This window comes from Lotus japonicus, chromosome 5 (assembly GCF_012489685.1).
Source record: "Lotus japonicus ecotype B-129 chromosome 5, LjGifu_v1.2".
Classification (NCBI taxonomy): Eukaryota; Viridiplantae; Streptophyta; class Magnoliopsida; order Fabales; family Fabaceae; genus Lotus; species Lotus japonicus.
In genome coordinates this window covers 8798353-8826113 of record NC_080045.1, presented here as the reverse complement: position 1 = coordinate 8826113, position 27761 = coordinate 8798353, and the positions used below count along the sequence as shown (strand labels likewise).

Below are 27761 nucleotides of genomic sequence, written 5' to 3'. Positions count from 1 at the left end.
AGAAAAAAAGAAAATGACTAAAAGATTTCAAACTTGTAAAGGAGAGATGGGAACTATTCTTACCTACTGCCAGTTGAAGCAGAAAAAAACAAAACTTGTTCGTCACTCAATTTATTGTCCATACAATCTGCCACATTTAACAGACAAAATGAAAGCAAAACGCAGGGAATTATGCAGCCTGACCAAAATGTGTTAGAACACCAGTCTCAGCCACCCATTGATAGTCAAACCATGTTGGAGCTGCCAAAAAGGAACATGATATATCAGAAAATTAAAAAATCCTACTAAACATACAATTTTCGCCAAGACAAGAATACCTATTTCTACTACTAAGACATTTGATCCATCCCAAATTCATACAAAAATCCAACTACAAAATCTCAACTACATATCAAAAGCAGAATACACTTGGTAGTTGGTATCATTAAAAGCTCATTGCAGCCCATTTCTCCCTTGTAAGGTAAATGAACAGAACATGGAGTGGGAGAGAAGAGGTGTAGTTGAAGGTAGTTCATGAGAAATATAAGACCATGAAGAAAAAAAGTAAAAAATTGTGAAAGCATGCATAATCATTAAAATAAATGTTTTCATCCAAATGCCAAAAAAATCAATAAAATTAGTTCAAAACAAAAAAAAAGCATAATTAGATGACGCCAAGATCATAAAATTATAGGGGGAAAATAAAACTTCAAAATCAGTTTCAGGATGGAAAAACTAAACAATTGGAAAGAGAAAACACACAAAGAAAAGTATGAAGGATCTCTTGGAAGTTGGAACACATTGATGGTGATTTTCGAGGACCATAAAATAAGGTTTTGATACTTAAAGAGAGTTTAAACCAAATAAGTGCGAGTGATAGATGCTTCTCTTTGTTGAGGACCCAAAATATTTAAGGGAGCATGTCTTAGATTAAACAGAGTATAATAACCATAACTTGATATTATTTAATGTTTTTTAAGTATGCGTAATAGAAAAATGAAAAAACTGTTACCTTGGGTGTATGAGCTTTGGATACCCTTGAATTTTATCCAATGTCTATTATGGCGAACCAACACCAATGCCATGAAGAACCAACTACAAAATCTCAACTACATGTCAAATGCAAATGTGCAACACGATGTAATAATATATCATTATGCTGGTAATATAATTTCAGAAAGGAACTTAAATAGTAGGAGACTTATTGGCAACATGAAATAAGTGTGAAATAGTTTCCAAAACTATTGAAACTACTGAGATTCAAGTAGTGTGTCAAGTAACATTATGAAAATGAATAATTATTTCATGAAAACGAAAATGAACACAATAGTGCTCCACATTAAAAAAAAGCATACTACAATCATAAGATTACTGTTAAGTTTTGAAGTAGAACTAAAATTATGTCATGGCAGAGCCTTGCTGTTACAATTGCAAATACAGTACTTATAAATTAAATACATGTAGTCTTCATAAAAATTGATATTGGTCAGAATTCATAGGTATTTAAGACCATTAGTAGTCGAAAGAGTAAAAATATTTAGGATCTAGTGGATCACTTTGTCATAATTAGTTAGTCACCATTGCATCCTATTTAGCAGAATATAGGGTAAAGTGTCAAAGAAGTCAGAAATGAAACAGAACTCTTGCGACATCCCCATCATACATAGCAGCAAAATTACAAAAGCCCCACAAGCAAGAAGAGATGAAAGCATCAGGGAACAAACATGGAATGATTCAATAACTTTTGTTTGTCACTCACTACACAAGCGAGAAGAAACAATTTAGACCAAATTACAATATGCACACATAACCCGAATAATAAACTGTCTCATCAAAAGGGTCAAAACTAAAATTGGATTCTTACGACAAACACCACCTTATCATATAATCAATATAAAGCAACAAAGTCATATCTAATTATAATTAAAATAAGTACTCAATAGCTGAATATTGTCATAACTTACTTTTTTAGCCATGCCTATGGCACCATGGTTCATGCAGTGTCTTGTAAAATCAGCGCAAACAAACACATTACCTGGTAATCTCATTCCCAAACAGTTAGAAAGTAACTTAAATATCTACTATATAAACTAATCAATGAATAACACCCTTGAGATTGAATAACAGTAAAACTATAAGAGTTCCAGTGATTGATTAAGAAGCCTCCTTAGATCCATTAGAACATGCTAATAATGCATACACAACCAATTTCAGTTACGTACAATTTCAAGAACAAACAAATGATAATGTCAATACTGAGGTGCATGAAAGCAATTGGTGAAATTAAACAAAGAGATAGTAAAATATATTATCTATTATAAGTGCAGAAATAGAGATCATGTATATAAACCAAACGTCAAGGAAAGGGATAATTAGTTCCATATCACAGCAGAAACAGAAGGGGAAGTGCAGTTCAAACCCAAACGGTTGGTTAGAAATGATCTCAAAATAAAAGAAGGGGAAAAATAGACAATCTCACTCATGTTCCTGGTCTCACTTCAGCCTCCCACCTCGCTGTGAATCTCCAGAGCAACCTTCTTCCCTTGACTCCAGCGTCATACAAACTCTCCTCATTTTCATGTGTGGTATGAGTGTGTGCCACAAAAATCTCAATTGGAGTGCCTTATATAGGGTGCTGGCCAGAAAAAGTGATGGAAAGTATACTCCTAAATTGAATTGGTGCAGAAAAGTGAAATTAGATGTTGAAAAGTTTTCACTTACAGTCTGTGTTCAGAAAAGTAGAAAAAAGGCACACAAAAAAAAAAAAATCAGAAAAAGGAGGACATGGTTTTTAACCTGTCAAAAAACTGGGATTTGCGGTGGTTGTGTCGTCGGAGATTGCGAGCTCGCCGGAGAAGAAAGGAAGGGGATGCTTGCGGCTGTTGAAAGGGATGCACGATAGAGAGTGAAGAATAGAGGCTGAACTGGGTTGTCTGCGATGGTGGTGCTCGCAGCGGAGCTCGCGGCAGTTGCCAGGGTTGAGGATGTTCTGAAGAGAGGAGAGAGGCTGAGTACCTACCTTTTTTATTTGCTTTATACATAAATAAAAAAGTAATAAATTTGGTGCAATTGTAATCGGAAAAGCATCAAAAAGGAACCGGCTGTCCCCGTAGGATAGCTCAAGTGGTAGGAGATGGGGGACATATGGGTTGGGTAGGGGGAGGTCCAGGAATCGATTCCTGGCGGGTGCAATTTATCTTTCCGATGTACCAAAAAAAAAAAGGAACCAGCTTATCAAAAAAAGAACAAAAACAAAAAGGAACCAAAAGTAGCCTTACCGTGGACCTTGACACACCGAATAAAACTCTCAAAGTAACTCTCAAAGTGAACAGTAGATTTTAGCTACTTCCTTTGTAGTGTTTATAGATAAGATTATTCAGGTGCACCTATCCAAAAACACTAGACACTTTTACAAACTGAGAACTAAAAGTGGCCCTTCACTTTTTTTCATGCTTTTTTTTCATATCATGATGATCCGTGTAACATCCCGATCTGACGACTGGCCTCATGGTAACAACACGAGTCTTTTCAGTGCGCTTTTGTCCTCACTCACGCACTTCCCGGGAAAACTTCCCAAGAGGTCACCCATCATAATATTGCTCCAAGGCAAGTACACTTAACCTTTAAGTCTTTATGAGTTGGGCTCCCGAAAAGAAGATGCATCTTGTTGTTATGAGTAGTACCAATCAAAGGCGATCACTCCCCGCCCTCGTCGACCTCGGGTGTCACATGCCCACCAGCTTCCGCTTGGTTCGTCCTCGAACCACACCGTACTGGGAGAGGTTGGCTCTGATACCATTTGTAACATCCCGATCTGACGACTGGTCTCACAGTAACAACACGAGTCTTTCAGTGCGCTTTTTCCTCACTCACACACTTCCCAGGAAAACTTCCCAAGAGGTCACTCATCATAATATTTCTCCAAGGCAAGCACACTTAACCTTGATGTTTTTATGAGTTGGGCTCCCGAAAAGAAGATGCATCTTGTTGTTATGAGTAGTACCAATCAAATCTTTTATGCCCTCCTTAACTGTATAGTCTCACACCTATACACTCTCGGAATACCTCTTGTTCGGGTGCGAGATCAATTCATTAATGTGCCCCTTCGCGTAGAAGCCTACCAGGAGCCACTCCTTGTCCGTGCCTCACTGCACCGACGATCACTTCCCGCCCTCGTCGACCCCGGGTGTCACATCCTAAATCCCGCCGCCATAGAGGTCCATTCCTGCACCAACTGCGAGCAGAAGACAACAGAAACGTGTTGCTGGATTTAGATATGGGTTTTTTGCTTCGTGGGTCAGTGGGATAATCAGGGCTTTGCACATTTAATCGATTTGAAACTTGTTGGTGGTGCTTTGCACATTTAATCGATTTGCAAACGTGTTGGTGGTTTGGTGACTAAGGAGAGGTGACGAGCTCGTGACGGAGATGCGGTGGAAGACTGGGTGCTGGGTTTTGGTGGTGCTTCTTCTTGCCCAGATCTGATCGCAAGGTTTCTCCTCTCCTCTTCCTCTTCTTCATCTTCTCTTTGGTTATGGATGGGGTTTGTCACCTCAATTTATGGGTGGGGGTGGGTTTTTGGGTGAGGATGGGTTGCGATCTGGGTTTCGATCGGTGGGGGTGGGTTTCTGGTTGGGGGCGAGGGTGGGGTTGGTTGTGGTTGGGTTTCTAGGTGGGGGTGGGTTGCGATAGGTTTCAGGTTGAAGGTGGGGGTCAGTTTTTGGGTTTAGGGGGGTTAGGGGTGATGGTGGGGGTGGTGCGATGGTGGTTGGAGGTCAGTGGTTTTTGTTTACATTTTTTTGTGAATGTCTCTGTACGAGATTGGAGAATGGAATTGAGGTTGGGGAACATGGTGTTTTTTTTCAATGATTGAGTTGTGTGCTTCGTTTGAAGCATTTTTTGTTCCGGTACAAAATTCAAGGACCATGGATGTACAAGATTGGATATATCTTATGGTTATTGTTTTGATTTAAAGATGAAGAGGATGAAGGTAATGAATATGATGAAGATGAAGATGAATGATCTGTGATGAAAATGGTGTTGTTGGATCTTGTGGCTTGGGCAGCGGGGTGGGGGTAGTGGTGGTTGGGTGGATGATGAGAGGATGAGATTGTGAAAGGTTGAAGATGATGATCCACTTAGATTTAATCATATTAATCATTCACTAACTATATTAAATTTTGTAATTAATAAATATGTATTTTTTTTAAATCGGGAAACCTGCAATAACAAGTCAAAAGGGGAGGTGGTGCAACTATAGACCACAAAAAAGTAGTCCATAGTAAACGCACCCAAAAGAAACTTTAGCTCCTACTAAATGATGGTAAACTGTAGCAGAGTACGCGCGTACATACTTTTATAAATTGAATTTATCTTTTTGTATGCATGTTTGTTACTTGTGCAAGAAAAATAAGCAATTAAGTGAATTAACATAAAAACTTAAAATTACTTTTATTATTTGGTTCATTTAATTTGGTCACCAAACACAGCACATGATTAATTTGGGAGAGAGGATGAGAGAGCACAAAGTATTAGCATCCATGACCTCTAGCAACAGGCAATATAAGCTTCAAACCATTTTTTCAAGATGAATACAAAAAGTAATCTCCAAACCATCCATGACCCGACCAATGCTCCAGAGAATATTTTGAATTATAATACTCGGGAAAATATTTTGAGTTTTACACTAACCAATTTAGATTAGTTGAATTTTTTACTTTAGGTTTTATATTTTATATTTTTTAAACTTCATGAATTTCATTTAATTTTATTTGAACTTTGTTATATATTAATGTAGTTGCATTATCACTTGATTAACAATTAACATTTACCTATAAAAAAACTTGTGTTTATTAAATTAATTTATGTATTTTATATATTTAATTTAAAATTTAATGATATATTCAGGATCCCCATTGGGATCTGTGGAGAAATAGGAAATGAGAATGAGATGAAAATTCACCCTACAACGAGGAATGGAGGCGGGGATTGAGGAAAGATGTCCACCCCGCGCGGGTGCTATCCCTGACTCTCTCGGATTCAAAACTTTGTGACCACCCGTTTTTTAATCATTTTGAGAGTTTCAATTTCCGTAAATAAATTGGTGGCGATTCCATATACCTATACACTTATACTATTCACATATAATATTATAAGCTCCCAATTTTATTTGTCTTATGTTTTTAACCTTACTCATTTTTTGTTTTAGTTCATGTGAATATATATATATACATATATATAATTCTTCTTCCATTATTATTATTATTATTATTATTATTATTATTATTATTATTATTATCTCGTTTAAACAAACACAAAAAAATAAAAAATGGGTCAACGAGCTGCAAAAAGAAAAGAGGTGCCTATATCATCACGTGATAGGTGATACGAACTAAATAGAGCAAGTTGCAGATGTGTAAGAAAGGTGAAAGGAAGAAAGGTGGGAAAGCCAAAGCAAAAGAAGAGAGCATGGAAGAGGAAATTGGGAGGGATGGAACCCTGTTTTGTTGCAGTACATGCATTCATGAAAGAGACTTGAATTTCATTTTGACAACATTCATGATACTAGTTCAATGCAGACTTATCTCTCCTGCAACAAGATACAAGGAAGCTTTCATCATATTAATATTGGCTCTTCTTAAAAGAGAAAAAGCAGGGAAAGGCCAGCCAGATTTGCACAGCAGGCAAAGACTGTGTACATGTGGGACTAACAAGAGCACACAAACTCTCCAAACTAACTAAACGCGTCTAGTTAGTACCTTCTCTGAACAAAAGCAAAGCCTCTTCCTCTCAAACAAGAAGCACTACTCCTCCTCCACTCTGCAGGTAACCAATCTCCTCTTCCTCTCTACAACTTCACATCTTCCTATTTTCTCTTTTTTCAGACACCCAAGTGCTCTTTCCACTCTACAGGTAACCAACATTTTTGTTTGGTGATGATGTTATCAATTGGATTCAGTTTTGTGTTTGTTGGTAACAGAGAAAGACATGTATTTATTTGTCCTCATTTATCCGTTTATTATATCTTATTAATATTTTTAGTTAGTTTCCTCCTTTTTTGTTACAAATACATGTTTTAATCTCAACCATAAAAATTCAAAAAAAAATGCTTTCGTTTATTTTCAAAATCCAAAAACATCCAAAAATTTCATAAAATTCAAAATACCGTTTCCAAAAAATCAAGTTCAATATTTCTTTCAGAAATCTCTCTTAAAAATACCGTTTCTTTCATTTGAAAATTATAAATTTAAATTTTGTTATTTTGGGGTAAAATGATTATGTTTGAAGTTATTGAATTTTGTGGTCAACTTGAAATAAACATTAAATTACGTTTGTGGCGTCTAAAACCGCCACAAAGTTTGATGTGTCTATAAATCTTTTTTTTTTGTTACAATGTAAGTGCGTTTGTACATACATAATACATGTGTAGTTAATTACTAAAATAAAAAATTTATATATGTTTGAGACAATGAAAGTGTTTTTTGCAATTACTCTCTTTATTAGTTTGTGCTCTTCGTTTGAAAAATTACACTGGTGAGAGTAAGAGCTGAAGTTACTTTCTGTCAATTTCTCCTTTTTTTGCGACTTTCATGCAACTCCAACCTTTTTGCCATCTTCATGCAAACATTTCTGAACATTATTAGTCCTCTCTCTGATTACATGAAAATGACTAAATGTAACAAAGTTGATTCTGTCTCGTCCAAAATCCTCTTCATGTTTTCATGTTTCTGATCACAGCTAGCTAGCTGCATTTGCAAAGTAACTGTCATTGAAAGATGTCAAACCAGACAAGATTTCATTGAAAGAGTGTAGTGTTCCCATCTCAAGTCTCCATCTGATTCTCTTGGTTGCAATCCTTGTCTGAGACTGAAAGAGAGAGAGCTTCTAGTTCTATAGTCTCAACATCCATGGCATCCAACAAGCAAGATAAGCACTCTCCAATCCGATTCTTTAAGATCATCACCACAAGTAGTATTGAAGGTGGAAATCTTGTAAGTATTCTTTTATTCATCTCCTCTTCCTTTGTTTGTTTATGTGGAATTTTCTATTTTCTCTGTTGAGAGCAAAGATCCTTTCTTGAAGCTGAAAGGGAGAAGGGTCTTTCAGAGTGAGGTGATTGAGTAGTGCAGGGTTGAGTAGTAGCCTAGTAGGTTAGGGTGCAGTTTGAGTACACCATTTTTTCTGAATCTTCGGATTGATGGAATTTGGTGTTAGAAATTCTGGGTGTAGTTCACTGTGTTGTTTTCTGGTTTTGAAATTTGGGACGAGGCTCTTCTTGATTTAATGTATCTGCCTCAGTGATCATTATATAAGAAGTGGCCCTGATTTTAAAATAAAGTTCCTTCCTTTCATATATTTGGAGTGATTAGGAAACATCAGGACATCATTACTATCATTGATCTTAAAAAATGAAATTTGAAGTTTATGTTAAGCTTGTGAATTTCAATAATATGCATGCTTATAGTAAGTTGTTTTGTGCAGAAACTGCCAAATGCTTTCACTAGGAAATACAGTGGTGATAATATGTCAAATCCAGTATTTCTCAAGCCTCTTGATAATATTAGTTGGGAGATAAACTGGAGTAAACAAGATTCAGATATTTGGTTACAAAATGTTTGGGAGGAATTTGTGAAACTTTACTACCTTGATCAAGGGCACATGGTTTGGCACTTGGTTTTATTTGAATTCAAGGGTCCTTCTAAGTTTGAGGTGTGTATATTTGACAAGAACGCCCTTGAAATAAAATATCTTCCTCTCAGTAACAAGCAAATTCCGAACTCAGCAACCCGTTTCTTTAGGATCATCACACCACCATGTCTTGAAGCTGCAGAGCTTGTAAGCATTCTTTTCTTCATCTCCTCTTTCTTTTTGTGCATTTTCTTTCTTCTTTGAAATTTTTATTGTGAGATAGATACTAATGTCACAGACACTGCACATGATAAGTAGTTGAGGAGTATACACATCCCAAATTAGTTTTCTCTTCTTGATTAGATGTGTCTTTTTGCAACATAATTGCTCTTCCCGATGATTCTATCTATCTCAGTGATCACTATATAAGAAGTGACCCTAATTTTATATAAATTTCCTTCCTTTATTTATTTGCAGTGATTAGGAAATAGCAGGAAATCCTTAGTATCATTATTTAAAAAAAGATAATGCAACAGGGATTTGCATATCTGCCAGCAGGAATATGTGTATCCAGTATGAATCGACCTGTGTCGTATGAGCAGGCCATAGTATGGAAAGTTCTGGATGACCATGATTCCAACCACTGCCTTGCCTTCATGTTCATGAACTGCTCTTTTGTTTCATAGGGACACCATCATTAAGATACTTATATCTAGTATTTTATTTTGAGTACTTTCTGTCACAGACAAATGTAGCATGGTTGTGTGTGCCATTAGCTCTACCAAGTTTGTTCCTTCCTAAACTTACAACTGTATAACTGTCTTGTTGTGGGCCATTTATAATTTGTTTGCAAAAAATAAAGAAATTTTAAGGTTTTTATTTTACTTTCTTTTTGAGTTTATTCATGATGCAAGCTAACATACAGTTCTATGCAGATTCTTCCAAATGGTTTCATGAAGAAATACAGTGGTGGCATGTCAAACCCAGTATTTCTCAAGGCTCCTGATAACACTAGTTGGGAGATACACTGGAGCAAACATGATTCATATTTTTGGTTCCAAAAGGGTTGGAAAGAGTTTGTGAAATACTACTCCCTTGATCATGGGCACTTGGTATTGTTTGAATTCAAGGATGCTTCTCATTTTGGGGTACACATATTTGATAACAGTACCCTTGAAATAGAATATCCTTCAAATGAGAATCAAGGTGAAGAGCACAACCCTGATCAGATTGGTGATGAGATACTGCTGCCCAAGAAGACTAAACCAAAATCACCAATGTCACTTTCTCGACCATGCAAGAAATTGAGAACTGGTAAAAGCAAAGATGTTGGAAAAAGCCCTGAATTGAGAAAGCGTAAGAAAGTCCAAGTTGAAGGTAATATCAAGCTTAGATTTTTAGGCCATGTTTTCATAACATAACCTTTTTTTTCAATGTTTTCATAACATATCAACCTTTTTTTCAATGTTTTCATAACATAACCTTTCTTATTACTCCTCCCTTTGAAATGGTAAAGTTTATTCAAGTAATAATGCAAATATGGATTTTTCAAAATTGTGCATCCCTGAGCTGAGTGGTTCTGTTACCATATATACCACAGGTGGGGAGCCAAGTAGCCTGGGCCCACACTTCACTGCACAGGGGGAAGCTCGGAAATACACCCCAAAGAATCCCTCTTTCACTGTCAGTTTAAAGCCGGTCATTAAACTTGCGTACAGACCGGTAAGGATTATTAAGCTGCAAAACTCTTTTTCCCCCATCACATTATTTCTCATATCTCTCATTATTTGGTGCAGCCTGTACCCATTTCCTTCATCAGAGAGTACTTGAATGAGAAGAAGCAAACCATAAAGTTAAAGATTGAAGAAAATTTGTGGCCTGTGGAGTTTATATATTATCCGGAACATGGTTCAGGCAAGTTGTCTAAAGGTTGGATACAATTTGCAAAGGAAAGTAAACTTGTAGGTGGAGATGTTTGTGTGTTTGAGCTCATCAACAAGGACGAGGAAAATCCAGTGCTTGAAGTTCATATCTTCAAAGGTCACTGCGGATTGAGCGCCTGGCTACCTAGGGCAAATGCCCAAGCTCTGACCAAAAAAAAAAATTTTTTCTTTGGACCACATCATCTTTTGGGCCTCAAAAAAAAATAAAAAAGGGCAAAATTTAAAGGTTGGGGTAAAATTGAGGACTATTTTATAAAGGGGAAAAGAAAGGGGAAAAGAAAGGGGAAAATAATAAAATAGAAACCCTATTCTCAATTTCCTACTCACTTTCTCCCTTCAGGCTTCAAATCACGCTTCAATTTCCTTCTCAGACTTCAATTGACTTCAATCTTCAGCCTTCAATCTTCAGGCTTCCCTTCAATCTTCAGCAATCTTCATTTCTCTCTGAGTACTCTTACTCTTCAAGCTTCAATCTAGAGGAATCAGGTCTCTTTCTCTCTGATTTCTCCATCCTAGCTTCAAACTTATTTGCTCTGTAAATCTCAATATCCTATTGTGACTCTGTGAGGGGGTGTGCCGTGAGTGAGACCTGTGGGCTGTGGTGTGAGGGCGTGGGTGAGGGCCGCCTGAGGCGGTGGGTGGTGAGGGCGTGGGCGTGGCTGCGGCCTGCGTGTGCCGGTGTGGGTGAGGGCGCGGTTGCGGCCTGCGTGTCGTGTGGGTGAGGCGTGGCGTGGGCGTTGTCGAGAGGAACAGAGGAGAGGAGGTGAGCGGTGAGAGAGACTGAGTGAGAGACTGAGAGAAAGGTTAAGGCAGAAAAGGTAAAAAAAAAAGGGAAAAGTGAGACAGAGAGTGAGAGATGCGTGAGTGAGTTGGGTTTGGTATTCTTGAATCAAATATTAATTGTATGTGTCATGTGTGACTATGTGAGTGTGTGAAGGATAAGTTAGAAAAGTGTGAGAGACAGATTACATGAGTCATGAGATGCGGTTTGCCACTTGCCAACAATTGCCATTTGCCATGTATATTGTATAATGTGTAATGTATTCAATTCAATTTAGTAATTGCTTGTGGTCCAAAATTTGGTAATTGCTTGTGGTCCATGATCTCTTCTCTTCCATTTTTTGTACATCCAATATACTAATCATGTGAATATAGATTGTCTCCTTTTCATTTTTATTTATTAGTGTTGTTTTTAGTGCTTTTTTAATTTGATCATAATTTCTAATTGTGCTTTTCTGTGTTGTTTCTTTAGATCATTAAATTTTAGAGATGAGGAAATTATTTGCCTCATGGTTTTACTAACTAAGACACTATTAGTATGTTCCATTTTTCTTATCTTATATTGTTTTCTTAGACTTGTCATGTGTAAATGATATGAAACCCGAGTTAGCTATACTTTTGTTATTAAAATGACGAGTCTTTTTTATTTTATTTATAACTATTTATATATTGTGGCATGTGTGGATTTGCGGTCTAAAATTTTGCCCAGGTGTCACAAAATTTCTGGGTCCGCCTCACTGATATTTGGAGCTCTTGGTCACTGATGTTTGCGTGTCCCAAATACTAAGTTAGTCCTGTATGAAAGTGCATCCTGCTTCGTAGAATGAAACTTTCCATTCTACCTCTTGTTTATTTTCTAATCTGAATTCTGAAGTGTTTAAATCCCTCTTCCCTGACTCTAAGATGCAATTCCAAAATATCATCTCAGTAGTACAATAAAATTACCTGGCCATGCCAGTTTTTATTTATAAAATCTCTAATGCCTAGTTGTTATGGTAAAATAATAACCTCACATTGAATTGCATCCCATAAGCTATTTGGTTCTGTTCTTCTAAATCTAATTGTGTTATCCTATTCTTGTAATCATCCAACCTTGTTCTCTAACTGAGATGGAAAATGTCCGGAATCAAATTCGGGTACAAGTTATGTTATGTACTGCTATCTTAATGGCTGATGGATTTATAGAGGAGACGTGAGAGACTCCGATTCTTCCTTTCTTATCCATTGTTCAGAAGATTAATCTTTCTATCTAGTGTGAGGATATTCTAGAAAAAGAAAAATGTTGAGTAATTAAATATAATCTTTACAGTAGTTTATCAGAAAATTAACTTCTCTAACACATGTGTAATGGTTAACAAGAGGAGTTACTTCCAGTTCATCAACCAGGGCAGCATTTACCTCTTCTTCATGCATTGCTGGTTTGATTGCACCCCTGGTGGCATCTTCTTAATACATTGCTAGTTGATGATATTAGCTTTCTCATTCGATCAGCTCTGAATGTGGCATTCGCTGAACTTAGAATGCTTATCATAGGTTGGATTATGCTTCGTGTTGGCATTCGATTTGGAAATCATGTAGTAGAATTTTTCTACAAACTTTGATAAATTCTTAGCAAATACAAGCTTCTTTAGTGTAAATTGTAAACATTTGGTTCCTATATAAAAAGGAGCTACCTACTGTGTTTCCTGTTTAAATTAAACCAAGAGTATCAAAGTGACTTTGAAAGTGAGTGCCAACACTTTGTGAGTGTTAACCTGAGTCAATAAAACTTTATAGGGAAAAAAGTAGATGTGATGGTAACGGTGAATGGTCCAATAGAGTATGTTTGAGTATGAGTTAGAAGTTAATACAGTTATACCTTAAGGTTGAGAGATTACTACCTATTCCTAGTGATTTTTTTGAAGGCTGTGATTTTTTTGAAGGCTGTTTCTGAACATGATAATGTTTCAAGCAGCAAACATCATCAAATTTGGGATTTTCACAGAAACCATGATCAATTATGGAACATAGAAGATTAAATCAAGGAGGTGGAGGCTATCTCTTGGCTCTTTTGATTATTGTTGTAGGCATATTTCTTCCTGAGATTCCAAATTGCTTATTATGATTGTACTGAAGTTACTAGTAAATGAATGTTAGACTTTTCAGCCTAGAAACATTGTATTAATAACCATGATTGATAAGTAAAGTTACTAAAAAAACTTTAAAAAATTGTAATAATTAATTAGATTATTATTCGCTACATGATTTAATTATTTTTAAGAATTCTTTCCGGTTTTATTTCTAGGCAATTTAGATATTTAGTTCAGATTGTAACCAAAAGTACCAAAAAAAAAAGGTAACCAAAAGTTATTTAGTTCAGATATTCCGTTATTTTATTTAGTGTAGTTGTTGTTTTTATTTAACGTTAGTTTTTTTTTTGAACGAGTTGTTTTTTATTTTTAAACTTACTTTAGTTGTTGTTATTTCTCCCTAGTATGGATATTCAGTTCAAATATTCGGTTATTTTGTTTCTAATTACCTTAGTTATTATATCTTTTTCAATTAATGAATATGACAAAATAAACAAAATTGGAAAACTAATTTGTGATGATATGAGGGTGCCACCTGTATGTATTTCAAAGTTAAGAAAAATAAATTTGTATATTGATGGATATATTTTTTTTAATGCAGATTTAATATTGAATATGTATTCAAAATTAAGAAAAAATAAAATCTTTACGGATAGATGGGGTGGATAAAAAAAATCTTTAAAAATATATGTTAAGAAAAACAAAATTATTGAATATGTATTCAAAGTTAAGAAAAAACAAAATCTTGGATGGATGGGGTGGATAAAAATAAAATATTTTTCAAAGTTAAGAAAAATAAAATTTGTATATCGGTGGATATATATAAACAAAATCTTTAAGAAATATAAGTAAGAAAAACAAAAATTGGATATTTTTTTTTGGATGATATGGGGGTGACACGTGACAAAACCTTCTAAAAAAAACCTTCATTTAGTATATTATATAGATATATATTAGAAAAGAATTAGATAACTTATCTTTTGTTGACACGTGTTTCCTAATTCCAAAACAGATCCTGAAATCAAATTTTAAAAGATTTACCCTAATTATCTAAGATTTAAACAAACACACCACATAATCACATTCATATATCAAATATAAAGTGAAAGCAATAGCTTCCTCACTTTCTTGGTTACTATCACTATCTGAAACTGTGGGACATAGAGAGGGAGAGAGAGCTTTTCTATAGTTCCAGCATCCATGACTCGAAACATGCCAAATAATCACTCTCCAATCCTTTTCTTTAAGATCATCACAACGACAAGTATTGAAACTGGAGAGCTTGTAAGCATTCTTTTCTTCATCTCCTCTTTAGTTCTTTCTGCTCATTTTCTTTTTTCTTTGGTCCTTTTACTTAAAAATGTTGATCTACTACACCTAATTTTAGAATGTCTAAATTTTTTGTATTTTTTAGTAGTTAGGAACTGATGCCACACACTACAGATTAGAAACTAGGAAATCATCAGCATCATTGGTTAATAAGGACATGTTTCTGTTGTGCTGGTGAATTTTGCTATGCATGCTCATGGAAAGTTTTGTGCAGAGGATTCCAAACAATTTCACTAAGAGATATGGTGGTGATATGGCAAACCCAACGTTTCTCAAGCCTCCAGATGGAACTGATTGGAAAATATATCATAGTAAAACTGATGGGGATGTTTGGTTTCAAAATGGTTGGAAAGATTTTGCGAAATATTACTCCCTTGATCACGGACACATGGTGTTGTTTGAATACAAGGATACTTCTCATTTTGGGGTACATATATTTGATAAGAGCACCCTTGAAATAAGATATCCTTCACATGAGAATCAAGATGAAGAGCACAACCCTGATCAGATTGATGATGACTCAGTTGAGATATTGGATAAGATACCTCCTTGCAAGAAGACTAAACTGAAATCACCAATGTCGTGTCCTAAACCACGCAAGAAATTGAGAACCAGTACAAGTGAAGATGTTGGAGAAAGCCCTGAATTGCACAACTTACCTAAACAAGTCAAAATTGAAGGTTGGATTATCCTTTTCATTTCATAGATCATGTTGAGACTGTGAGGCCATATTTTTGTAAAATAACCACTGTGTTCAACATTTCAGATGATGCCGGTAGAACCACTGAATGCCTTGAAGGGGAGGACCTAACTTCCAAAATCACTGAAGCTTTGAACAGAGCCAGAACCTTCCAATCTAAATTTCCCTCCTTCATGACTGTCATGAAACCTGCCTATGTTAATGGATATTCCTTGGTGAGATTTTGTTTATCCTCATTTTTATCCATTAAGATAGCTTTATATAATGCACAAGTATAACTTATTAGGCTTTCTGACTTGTATAATCCAGCATATACCATCATTCTTTGCAAAAAAATATTTGAAGAATGAAACGGATGTCCTCCTGCAAGTCTTGGATGGAAGAACTTGGTCTGTTAGTTTTAACCTCGGCAAATTCAATGCTGGGTGGAAGAAATTCACATCAGTTAATAATTTGAAGGTGGGAGATGTATGTCTTTTTGAGCTAAACAAGAGTGTACCCCTTTCATTGAAAGTATTGATCTTTCCACTTGCAGAAGAACCGCATTCGCTGCCTCGATCACTAGGTAATCCAAGTTGGTTTTTGTTTTACTGTTTTATTCCATTTGACCTGCATATTTTTGGTTATAATTTTCTTCCTTGGAATCAGTTCAAGGAGATAGAGTCAATCATATCAACTATGGGAGATTCCGGTACACTGAAAGTCAAAATGTTCTTACCAGCAAATGTATGTTGTTTTGCCACTGAGCAAGTGGTAGTTAATTATTATCTTATTACTCGTCCCTATGAAATGGTTAAGTTCATTCAACTGAAAATGCAACTATAGATTTTTCAAAATTGTATAGTGCATCCATTAGCTAATTATCATATATACCACAGGTGCGGAGACAATTAAAAGAACTTCAAAGCTAATTAGCCCCTGCCCCTTGAAAAATGCTGCTCTGGAAGAAGCTAACAAATTCAACTCAAACAATCCCTTTTTCATAGTCAATATAGCGCCAGATAAGAACCGAGATTACAGACCGGTAAGTTTATCAAGTGGCTATTCAAATAGGTGTGTGGTATTTTGTATTTATGTTTGGATCCTGGCTTGATGCAATATTAACAGACTTTTATCTCAACCCATGAAAAGAGTTCCCTTCATTTTTTTGTCTTGAATTGCGTGGGAACGTCCGTTTGCATGACTACAAATGGATATCCATCATCCTGAGACACCATAACACTCATAGTCTCCTAATTCCCATAAAAAATACATATAGTATTACATATATCTTTATGGAAATTTAACTTCATACAAATCATGCTAGCAGCAATCCTGAAGTTATTGTTCTATACTGTGATTAGCTAATAGCTATTAGGCTCTGATCTTGTGGTGATAAAAAATATAATTTTATGCAGCGCGTACCAAAGCTCTTCATCAGGAAGCACTTCAATGACATCCAGCAGAGTGAGCAGACAGTAATATTACAGTGCGAAAAGAAATTGTGTCCTGTGAAGTTGACCTGTTATCCAAAAAAAGGTCCAAGCAGGTTGTCCAAAGGTTGGGTCGAATTTGCTAAAAAAAGTAAATTGGAAGTTGGAGATGCTTGTGTCTTTGAGCTCATCAATAAGGAAGATCCGGTGCTTGATGTTCACATTTACAGAGGTCACTGATATTTGAAGTTGTTAGTACCATAAAAAATGTACCACTGCTTCTAAATGCAATGGACAAAAACATTAAACACCTTTGTTGAATGTTGTCTACATTGATAAATACTCAGTTAGTCCTGTATGTTCTGCTTCTAAATGCAATGGACATGATTTCTTAATCCCAAGATTGGTTGAAAATGGGCTGATGAGAACGTTTGGTGTGAAATTTATCCTTAAGTGTAAAAAAATGACTAGTGTATCCTTTTTTTTTTTACCATGAAATTTTTCATAATTTATATCAATTTTGAAACATTTATCAAATAAAATGTTATGAATTAAAATAATAAGAATTTATTTTGGATATAAAAAAATACAGGCTTAAATATGTTTTTGTCCCTAGAATATACCTGATTTTAGTCTTTTTTTTAATTATTTTTTCGTTTTTCATCTTCAAATATCAGACGTTTTGTTTTTCATCTTTAACGTTAACTTTTCCATCCAACAAAATCGAAAGTTCATGTTAGCATTGGATGTGGTATGTTTTTGGTCTTTGAAATATACCTTATTCCTGATTTAAGTCATTGCAAATTTTTTTTAGACATTCTAAATATCAAATCTGTTGAAAACCTCATTTTCACTTCTGGGTCCCTTCATCCCACCAACGATTCTCTTTCCAGCAGCCTAATCAAAAACACATTTTCCTCTCTGGGCCACAAACGTCACCCCCGCTTCTCCTCCACCCAAGTGTGTCTCAATTCTCCTCTAAGAGACTTCAAGGAAGCTTCTTCGACGCAGGGTGGTGATGATAGGTTGTTGCACACTAAAAGAAAGAATTTGAGGGTTTGAACTTTTAATGTTCTGGGTTTGAAAGGTTCGATGAAGGTTCAAACCCCTATCTCCTCTACTCTCTTCTCCCACATATTCAGTGATTGCATGCATGATTTTAGGAGTGAGAGTGGTTGTGGGCTTCAGATACTAAACCACAATTATTGGAACAAATTATTCAAGCACGATTCAATCTAAGAGACCAGACAACTTCATCTCACTCAAGTCATGGAGATTTTGTCCTGCACCAATGTTGAAGACCCTGTCTCACATTGAAGCACACTTTGTTTCATGTCATAAGTGAAGACTTCATCTCAAGAACTAAAGGATATTTCCAAGGTTTACGTCATCTAATACTTCTAAAGACCTAGATCAAGTACAAGTCAGAGATCTGATTATGACCTCTATCATAGAAAAGAGCCTTTTGTCCTATTCACTTTATGTTCAATGAAGAGTCTACTCTACAAGGTCAACCAAAGACGTTGCACAAAAATGAAAATTTAAGTACTAAACTTTCTAAAAGGTTACCTTGTGTACCTCAATTTTTGGTAAAGATCAAGCAAAGGCTGGAAAGTGAAGATCTCATGTACAACAAATAGTCATATGCATTTAAGGTTAGTTTAGGAGTCGTTTGAAGCTTGGAAAGAGAATATAAGTCGTAACCCTAATTTATCCAATAGTCATATTTTTCAAGGAGACAATATAAAGGGCACTTGAAGAAAGTCTGAAGACTAGTTCTTACATTGCTTATTTTCCCACGAGGTACTCATCCAAGTCTTTATGTATTTCTAGTGTAATACTCTCTTCAAGCTTAAACACTTAGCATAAATAAAGGAGCACTTGAGCTTACACTTTCATCTCCTAAGGGAGAATTCAAAGTAAAAAGTAAAAACCAACTTACATCTTATTAAAGTTGTAGAGTCTGAAGAAGCTTAGAAAATGAATACTCGTAAAAGAGAAGTCCTAAATAATATTTGTAAGAGGAGAAATCCTGTAAAATACTTGTTTGAGATTAATGGATAATTTTAGTGAGAGATCAAGGTCCGGACGTAGTCCTAGCAATAGATGTGAACTGATTTTTCAGAAAAGGTTTTCAAAAGAGTTTAATTTTATTGATTCAACTTGCTAAAGGTTTTAAACACAGTTCACCATTCCCGCTTCTTGTGTTATTTTGTTTTATTTCATAGTCAAGTTGAACTTGAGGAGGAGTGTTAGAAGACTAAGTCTCGCATAAGTGAAATAAAATGCTCACTTTACATAAAAAGAATAGACAAATGGGTCAGAACACCTTCGAAATTAAGGTTCCAAAACCTAGCTGTCTTTTCGTATATCAAGTGAGCACGTGTAATTACAATGAATTTTGTCCCTTTATATTAGGAAAAATATAACCTTAATGTTCCATAAGGCTTGGGCCTTAGACTAAAATGACCCAACCATGCAAAATAGTGTTACAAAGTAATAAATGACTCTCCAACAAATATATCACTATGGCTCGCCAACAAATAGATCGCTTAGAGAGTGAGGGTCCAGCTTGTTGTAAGGGAGAATGGGAAATTGGTCAGTAAGTATGAAGGTCGCCCTGAAATCTATCATTGGACCCCCTCACTCGCCACGTCCTATGAATTCGTTGGGTCCCTGGCTCACGTAGGTCCCATGGATGGGCTCCGAAGAACCGACCACCCTATCAGGTGACTCACATACCCTTGAGCAGTCCACAAGACACAGTATTTGAGGCATGAAGGTCAAGTGTTTCTTTATTGCGTGCGTGACATGCTTTTACGTCGCCCTCCTAAACCATAAGTTCAACGTGACTGATGAGACGCTCCTGCAATGTACATACAAATTCACATTCTTATATGCTTAATTATAAATGTACATACAAATTCACATTCTTATATGCTTAATTATAAAAAAATGGGAGCTAATTTAGGTTAATTAGTGGTTTTTTAGGAAGTTAATTTAAGAGATTAATTTCTAAACACCGACGATAGTGTAAAAAAAATTACACAATTATTCAATCTCATCAATTTCCTATTATAAATATTATTAAATTTAAGATTAATTATAAGCTACCAAAATGGATGAATATGATTGGAAGCGGTGTAAAACTTATTATTAGGTCAAACAATTTTTTCTTTCAAAATCGATAGTCTCATACTCTCATCTCATTCCATTCCTACTAAAATTTCCTATGTGCGGTTGATAGTTTTCATACCGTATATATATTCCATTCCCTTCCTCCAATTTCATCAACCCTACCAGAAACCCTTCACCAAAAACCACACTCATTCTACTACATTGTCCACTCTCGCCGAAACGATGTCGTCTTCCGAATTTCAAGACCCACCACCACCGCCATCGGAAGAATCTCAGAGCAAAAAGGCCGCCAAGAAAGAAGCCGCAAAGCTCGAGAAACTCCGCCGCCGCCAGGAGCTTGCCGCCGCCACCTCCGCCGCATCCAACCTCTCCGTCGATGACGACCCCCTCGCCGGAAACTACGGCGACGTCCCGCTCGTTGAGCTTCAGTCGAAGACTCCTGTCGACGTCTCCGACTGGACCCGCGTTGAGGCGCTCGATGCTTCGCTGGCGGACCGGGCTGTTCAGATCCGTGGTAGGGCTCAGACGATTCGTCCGGTTGGGAAGAAGATGGCGTTTTTGGTTGTGAGGGAGAATGGCTTCACTGTGCAGTGCTTGGTGCAGGCGCAGCCAGATGTGGTGAGTCCGCAGATGGTGAAATTCGCCGCCGCGCTGAACCGCGAGTCGATCATTGACGTCGTGGGTGTTGTTTCTGTCCCAGCCGCTCCCATCAAAGGCGCCACGCAGCAGGTTGGGTTTTCTTGTTGATTAGGGTTCATGATTTTGTGCAGTCTCTGAATTTGAAGGTTTTGATTTTCTATGATAATAGTCAATTTTGATTAGCATTCACAAGGTTTTTCTTATTGCATAGCTAAGCTTCATAAGTCTGTTGATGCTTGTGGAGAAGTATGATGAGGGAGCTTAAGAAAAAATGAGATGTAAAAGTTGATTTCAATAGATAATTTGCAGTTATTGTGAAGTTGTTTCATTTTGTTTTTGGAAGTGCTTATTGAAAGGGTTATTCAGACTGGATTTATCATGCTATTGAGTAATGATGTTTTGTGCCTGTAGGTGGAAATTCAAGTGAGGAAATTGTACTGTGTGGGTAGGGCTGTCCCGACTCTACCGATTAATCTGGAGGATGCTGCTCGGAGCGATGTTGAAGTTGAGAAGGCTCTTCAGGTAACACTGATTACAGATTTGTGGTTGTTTAATATAGTTATTATTGTCTCTTTTTTTTCTCTTTTCAAATTGCATGTTAATGGGGTTTCTCAATGGGTGCAGGCTGGTGACCAACTTGTTCGAGTGAATCAGGATACACGTTTGAACTTTAGAGTGCTTGACCTGAGAACACCTGCAAACCAAGGAATTTTCCGAATTCAATCTCATGTCGGAAATGTAAAGAATACCTACCATCTCTGAATTTATTCTGAAAAGTTTTTTTGTATTTATTTTTGTCACTAGTAAGTTCATTGAATTAAATGTGTATTGGGATACTTGCTTAAGAAGTGCATTTTGCAATATGATACCAAGCTGAATTATCTAGTTAACTTTTGAATGGGTTGTTGTGCAGGCATTTAGACAATTTTTGTTGAAAGAAAACTTTGTTGAAATCCACACTCCAAAGTTGATTGCTGGATCTAGTGAGGGTGGAGCTGCTGTTTTTAGACTGGACTACAAAGGGCAACCTGCATGCTTGGCCCAATCACCTCAACTTCATAAGCAAATGTCAATATGTGGTGACTTTGGCCGTGTTTTTGAGATTGGCCCTGTGTTTAGAGCAGAGGATTCTTTTACTCACAGACATCTGTGTGAGTTTACAGGTCTTGATGTTGAAATGGAGATTAAGAAGCATTACTTTGAGGTATTTTTGGCTCGTGGGCTGATATTGTGTGTTTGCTTTTGGAATTGTTGAGGGACATAACTTGGCTTACTGATATTTTTGAGTTTTTTTGGCAGGTTATGGATGTTGTTGATAAATTGTTTGTCGCGATGTTTGACAGTTTGAACCAGAATTGTAAGAAGGATCTGGAAGCTGTGGGATGTCAGTATCCATTTGAACCTCTGAAGGTGCTTTTTTTGTATCATCATAATTTTGTTATGTAGTGGATTTATTACACTATTTGTTGCATAGTATTTAGTTGATCTGCTATGTAATGAGTGCATGATGCTTTTATTGTGTAATACTAGATTAGGTGCAAATTAGTGCATTAGTTACATGTTCTTGCTTCTGATCTGACAATAGCCCTGTGAATGTGCAGTATCTGCGAAATACTCTGCGTCTTACTTATGAAGAAGGGATTCAAATGCTCAAGGTAAGCTTTAAACTATCTTAACTATTAAGTTTGCTTGTGGTGGGCTAACTAAATAATGTGATAGGATGACGGTGTTGTCTGATGTTTTACATCTTCTATCCTTTTGTCTATTGCATCACTCTGAGATAGAGAATGAGGGAGAGGAAGGGCCGGAGGGGGAGTCAAAGCACTTATAGGGAGTAGCCCATGCACTTTTTAATCTCATATTATAGCATATAAAATATCAACTCTAAAAAATCTTTTAAGTCAATTTAACAATAACTTATGTCATAAACTCTTGAAATTATATGTATAAATGTCAATGAAAGGTTATTTATGATAGAAATTGTTGAAAATAGAATGCGATGGATAGAAATAAGAGCAGTAAGAGGGAGAGGAAGCTTTATAAAAAATTGGGTGGACAACTGTCCTGTGAAGTAAAGGATTTATTACAATTTACAACTTAAGAAGTCATGTTCTATCACAATCCATAATTTCAGGTTTGAAAGCCTGTAATTTATTTGTTAAGAACTTGAGTTATTTATTCGTTAATAACAAGCACTAATAGCAAAGACAACATCTACTCAAAACGGGCTTTGTAGTTTCATGTTTGCTCAGTTTTAAATGGTAGGCCTGTCATGTTTTCCCCAAAAGAAAAAGCAAATTAAATTCGTATTATCACTAGTGTGTGTGTGTGTGTGGCGCATATCATGCAAACATTGGTGGAATGAACAAAAAAATTTGAACCCTATTTAGAATCTTGCATTCAACCAAACAGAATACAAAAATGCTTCCAAAAGCTTTTAGATCTTGCAAAGTCCAGTTCATGTGAAAGCCAGTGAATCTTCTCCAGTGACCTTGAGCTAGTTGAATTAGTCAAACGTACATGGCAGAGAGAAAAGGCATAAATTCAGTCTCAGAAATAAAATATGTATAAAGTCAGATTACAAACCATTTTAGGCAACAAGTTCAGTTAGATACCTTCAATTTAGTTGGGTGAATATATCAGATTGAATGGGATCGAGGCCCAAAAGACACCCTTCAGTCTGTCCATACAGTGTGTTTGTCAATTTAAAATGGATTGCTTAAAATATTGGCTCATGATGGATGATATTAATGTATTATTCATGTTGATTTGTTCACTATGGAGAGTCTGATAACTTTTCAGAGTCATTAAAATTGTTTCTCAACTTTTATCAGTTTTGTATGCTTATCAATTAAAAAATTGTCAGTTTTGATAAAGGATGCCATTATTGTATTGTTTGTTGACTCTCTAGAGTGCTATCAGACAATGGTCCGGTGACTGAATTGGCACCACAGCTCTGATGATCTTAAAGTCTTCCTGTCTATTTTTTCTTCTTTATGTATGGTTATGGAATTCATTAACCTGTTGAATCTTGGACCTTCAGACTCAAAAAGGACTTAACCTATAATAACTATTATGATTATCTATAGGACGGTAGATATTTCGTATTTACACTATGACAGTCTTGCAGCTACTAATGAATTCTCTTTGCAGGAGGCTGGAGTAGAAATTGAACCTTTTGGTGACTTGAATACTGAAGCAGAAAGGAAACTAGGCAAACTAGTTCTAGAGAAGTAAACCCTTCTCTCTGTTTTTTACCACTAAATGTTGTGATGAGCTATTGTTTAAAATATAAGCTACTATTCTATTTGTAGGTACGGCACGGAGTTCTATATCCTTCATCGGTACCCTTTGGCTGTAAGACCATTCTATACAATGCCCTGCTATGACAATCCAGCTTACACCAACTCATTTGATGTCTTTATTAGAGGTAAGCAATAATTTATTTTGCTATACGATGCTTTGGTATGACAATCTGGTGCACTTAACTCATCATCATACAGAGATTACCGTCATGTATCTCAGTAGAACCTTGCTGTTTCGGTTACTGTTATTTGATTTCTGCATATTGCTTCTCTTTAGGTGAGGAGATAATTTCAGGAGCTCAACGTATCCACGTGCCAGATTTTTTGGAAGAACGTGCAGCGGCTTGTGGCATTGAAGTCAGTACAATATCGACATATATCGATTCTTTCAGGTATTGTATATCTATCACATTTACCCTCAGTTGCTCAATGTTTCATGTTAGACTGATCCTTTTGTTGAGCTCTGTTTAATTGGTAATTTCTGGGGGTAACTGCTTTTTTAATCATTTGCAGATATGGTGCACCACCGCATGGTGGCTTTGGAGTAGGTTTGGAGCGTGTCGTAATGCTCTTCTGCGGCCTAGATAACATTAGGAAGACATCACTTTATCCACGTGACCCGAAAAGGATTGCGCCGTGATAATATTATCATATCCAAACAGTGGCTTAGATATTGAGTCTGTTTGTTTTCTTTTATCTTTATCCTCAAGATGTTCCTTTCAGTAGATTTTTTTTTTTGAAACTTCCTTTCAGTAGATTATTGTGGATATTGTTTGATTGGCAGTCTTGGAGCTGATATTTTGCACTTCATACGAAGTTACATTCTGATGTTTTACATAATGTAGTGTGTTTGGTTCCCTGATTGTGTCGATGCAAATGGAAAACCAAGGAAGAAGCAAGATTTTATTTATGTTTGGATTTCCATCGACTCCATGTCCACACATGATAAAATCTAACTTTTTCATTTCTGTGTTGGAACTAGTGTTTTTTTCCCGCGCGTTGCACGGGGAATATGTCTATCGTATTTGATATATCAATTGATACCTTGATTATTAAAAATATATTAAACAACAGATGAAATAGAAGAGTCAGAAATTCTAAGCAAAGTTGACTTAAAGACTTCTCTTCTAAGCCTGATCCAGATCCACAGGAACTCGTTTCACATTCTTTGTCAATATGAAGACAATAGCACAATTATAGATATAAGGAATTGTCAACATATTAAACAACAATACATCCATTGAATTGGCTTAGATCTCCAAATCGCAATCTTGATGGATTATTTTATTAGTAGAGTATGACCTACATCACCAAAGTTCATTTTCTATAACCAATAAATATGTGTGTATGTCCATGACCCTTGTTTTTTGACATCGTTATCTTATCAATTCCATCAATGTGAGTACAAAAACAACACACTCATCAGCCTATACAATGAGTAGTAAATGCTCTATAATTAATGCTATATAATTAATAAGTAACCAAAAATGATTAATTTTTAAGGTTATGTGCTAACAGTCTATTGGAGATTAAACTCCACATGTTACTGCACCTGACTTGAAGAATCTCAATCTTCCAAGAAAATTCACATACAATCATCAATAGAGATGTATCTCATTTGGTAGTACACAAAGCCTGCATATAACAATAAAATCCATGAAAATCCTTTCTTTAGAGATCCTTTGTTTAAATCTCAAGATTTATTCCCTTGATGGGAGTCCTCATTTGAAATTCAAGTAATAAATATTAGAAGTCGAGTAAAAAAATATAGAATATTAAGAAAAAATTAGTAACAGTCTTTTTCAGCTTGTTTAGTACAGAAAATTCATTAGTTAACTTTTAAAACATGATTTCTTTACAACTTTGATTTGTTTAGTCTATTTCTGGTTAACAATCTCATTTATTGCAGCGAATGGTGCAAACGTTATAGTGAAGGGTGTAAAACAAAAAATCTAGGTTTAATTTACCATAACCTTTATCACGACACAGTCAGATGCTGCAATACAATAAATTATTGGACTAATATAATAATAATGAGAAAGAAATCTTGTGAGAACTCAAATAAAAAATGTAAGTCCATTAGAAAGTCATGAGAAGAGCTAAAATTACCTCTTGAAGAGTAGTGCGGATTCAGCAAGAGGAAGAATGCAAGACATTGCTATCATCATTATAAAATCAAGGGGAAGAGCTCCCATCTTTCTGATGTTTGAAATCAAATTGAATGAGTTTCCAAAGTGAGAGAGTCAAAGTCAGAAACTAATGTAATTAAATTTAAATTTAAAATCAACAATATTTGAAAACAACAATAACATTATAATTGTCACATGATGAGGAGAGAAGAAAGTGAGAATGTATAATACCATTGCAGCTATAGCCTTATACAACCAGCTCTTTGGTATGTTTCTCCTTAAGCTTAGCGGAAAGTTGAGAAACTTCTTCCTCCATTTGCTTCTTCTTAGCTCGCTGCTCCCTCCTTCATTTCAAATTCCTTTTTCTGCCATTCAATTGTTGATTTATTAACATCTACTAATAGATATTAAACAAAAAGTAACCCAAAAATCAAAACATGAATCTCACACTTCAACCCACAAAACAACAAATTTTGTTTTAAAAAAAGATGTAACTCATCAACAGTAGGGAATTAAAAAAGGTACCTGCAAATGTTTGGTGTTCCATATGTTTCAGCAGGGAAAATTTCATAGAACACAAGTAAAAGAAAGCAAAAAATCAATAGCTGATCAAGGAGAGAGCAAATACATAAGCCAGTTTCCAATATATATATCAAAAGAATAGCAAAGAAGCCCTTAAGCAATTATTCTTGCTTCTAATAGAAACATAAACTCAAAAAGCATGTAACTTCAATTTTTCGCACAAACTTAATTTCAATCCTAATTGCAAAGCTATTAATCCATAAACCTATCTCTGCTTATATTAACCAAGATAGTGTCAATCACTCCAAGGAAAAAAGAGGTTGGTACATGATGAGCTTTATAAAAATGTTTCTTATCATCCATAGGTTCTAAACTGTATTGATATGCTTTTAGAAAAACCTAAAGATATTTCATGGTAGATAGACAAAATCATCTCTAAAAAGGCATCTTTAATGGGTTCCCACCCATTTGATTGTCTATTTATGTCTATCATATCATATTAATCTATTGTGTCACAAAGTTTGCCCATATTCAATAGTCAAAGTGATGCTATGCAAAACAAAGATTGGTAAGAAGCTAGTCCTAATTTGAATGGCTATAGACGAATAGAATAGAATATTGACTCATGCTTCAATAAACAGAATGTATGTAATGAAAACCTTGCCGATCAGAAATTGTAAGTCAGCACATTCCATAATTGTACATGCTTAATCATGAATTTATACTGACCCTTCATGTCATTCAATGGCCACCCGTGTACTCCTTCCATACATTTTTCATAGATATCTGAAAATTCAAAAGCTCCCCTAATCAGCACAAAAAAAAAAACCCATCAAGCAAAAACAAACACAGGGAAAAAACTTTGCAAACAGGTCCAAGAAGAAAATGAAAAAAAAAACCATATATGACAAACAGAAAACTAAACACCATATCCTAAAAATGCCAAAGTTCAAAGAAGAACACAATTTTGGTTTTGTTGCTGGTTGTTTTGTATGTTGTTTATTTGTTTAAAAATCGGTTTCAAGATTTGTTATGGAAATAAATTTTAGGTGAATAAAAAGTTTATTTTTAGAGTATTAATTAAATTTTATGTTATTTTTATTGAATTTTCGGATTTTTATTTAATTAAGGTTTTTATGAGTTTTTGTTGTTATTTGATAGTTTTTATTAATTAATTTTTATGATATT

The 27761-nt window shown here is 35.6% G+C and overlaps 2 protein-coding genes and 1 long non-coding RNA gene across 4 annotated transcripts; 2 read left to right on the top strand and 1 right to left on the bottom strand.

Moving 5' to 3' along the window:
* Window positions 1-14532: 14532 nt before the first annotated feature.
* Window positions 14533-17241, top strand: LOC130717811 (B3 domain-containing transcription factor VRN1-like). Of its 2 annotated transcripts, XM_057568178.1 has the most exons (7): window positions 14533-14683; window positions 14943-15408; window positions 15495-15643; window positions 15738-15993; window positions 16077-16154; window positions 16307-16452; window positions 16826-17241. In XM_057568178.1, the coding sequence occupies exons 1-7, from the start codon at window positions 14600-14602 to the stop codon at window positions 17078-17080; spliced, it is 1434 nt and encodes a 477-aa protein (XP_057424161.1). In that variant the 5' UTR covers window positions 14533-14599; the 3' UTR covers window positions 17081-17241. The 2 variants fall into 2 exon arrangements, with proteins under 2 accessions (XP_057424161.1, XP_057424162.1); XM_057568179.1 differs by lacking the exon at window positions 16077-16154.
* A 2824-nt stretch (window positions 17242-20065) lies between these two features.
* On the top strand, window positions 20066-24779 carry LOC130717642 (aspartate--tRNA ligase 2, cytoplasmic-like). Its single transcript, XM_057567957.1, has 10 exons — window positions 20066-20707; window positions 21029-21139; window positions 21242-21355; window positions 21531-21821; window positions 21917-22027; window positions 22219-22272; window positions 23771-23850; window positions 23932-24047; window positions 24200-24314; window positions 24436-24779. The coding sequence occupies exons 1-10, from the start codon at window positions 20201-20203 to the stop codon at window positions 24560-24562; spliced, it is 1626 nt and encodes a 541-aa protein (XP_057423940.1). The 5' UTR covers window positions 20066-20200; the 3' UTR covers window positions 24563-24779.
* Window positions 24780-24956: 177 nt separating this feature from the next.
* LOC130717643 (uncharacterized) lies at window positions 24957-27209 on the bottom strand. Its single transcript, XR_009012376.1, has 4 exons — window positions 26577-27209; window positions 26283-26416; window positions 26032-26121; window positions 24957-25557 (listed from the first exon to the last, which is right to left on the bottom strand). It is a non-coding gene; the product is annotated as an uncharacterized LOC130717643 (long non-coding RNA).
* Window positions 27210-27761: the final 552 nt, after the last annotated feature.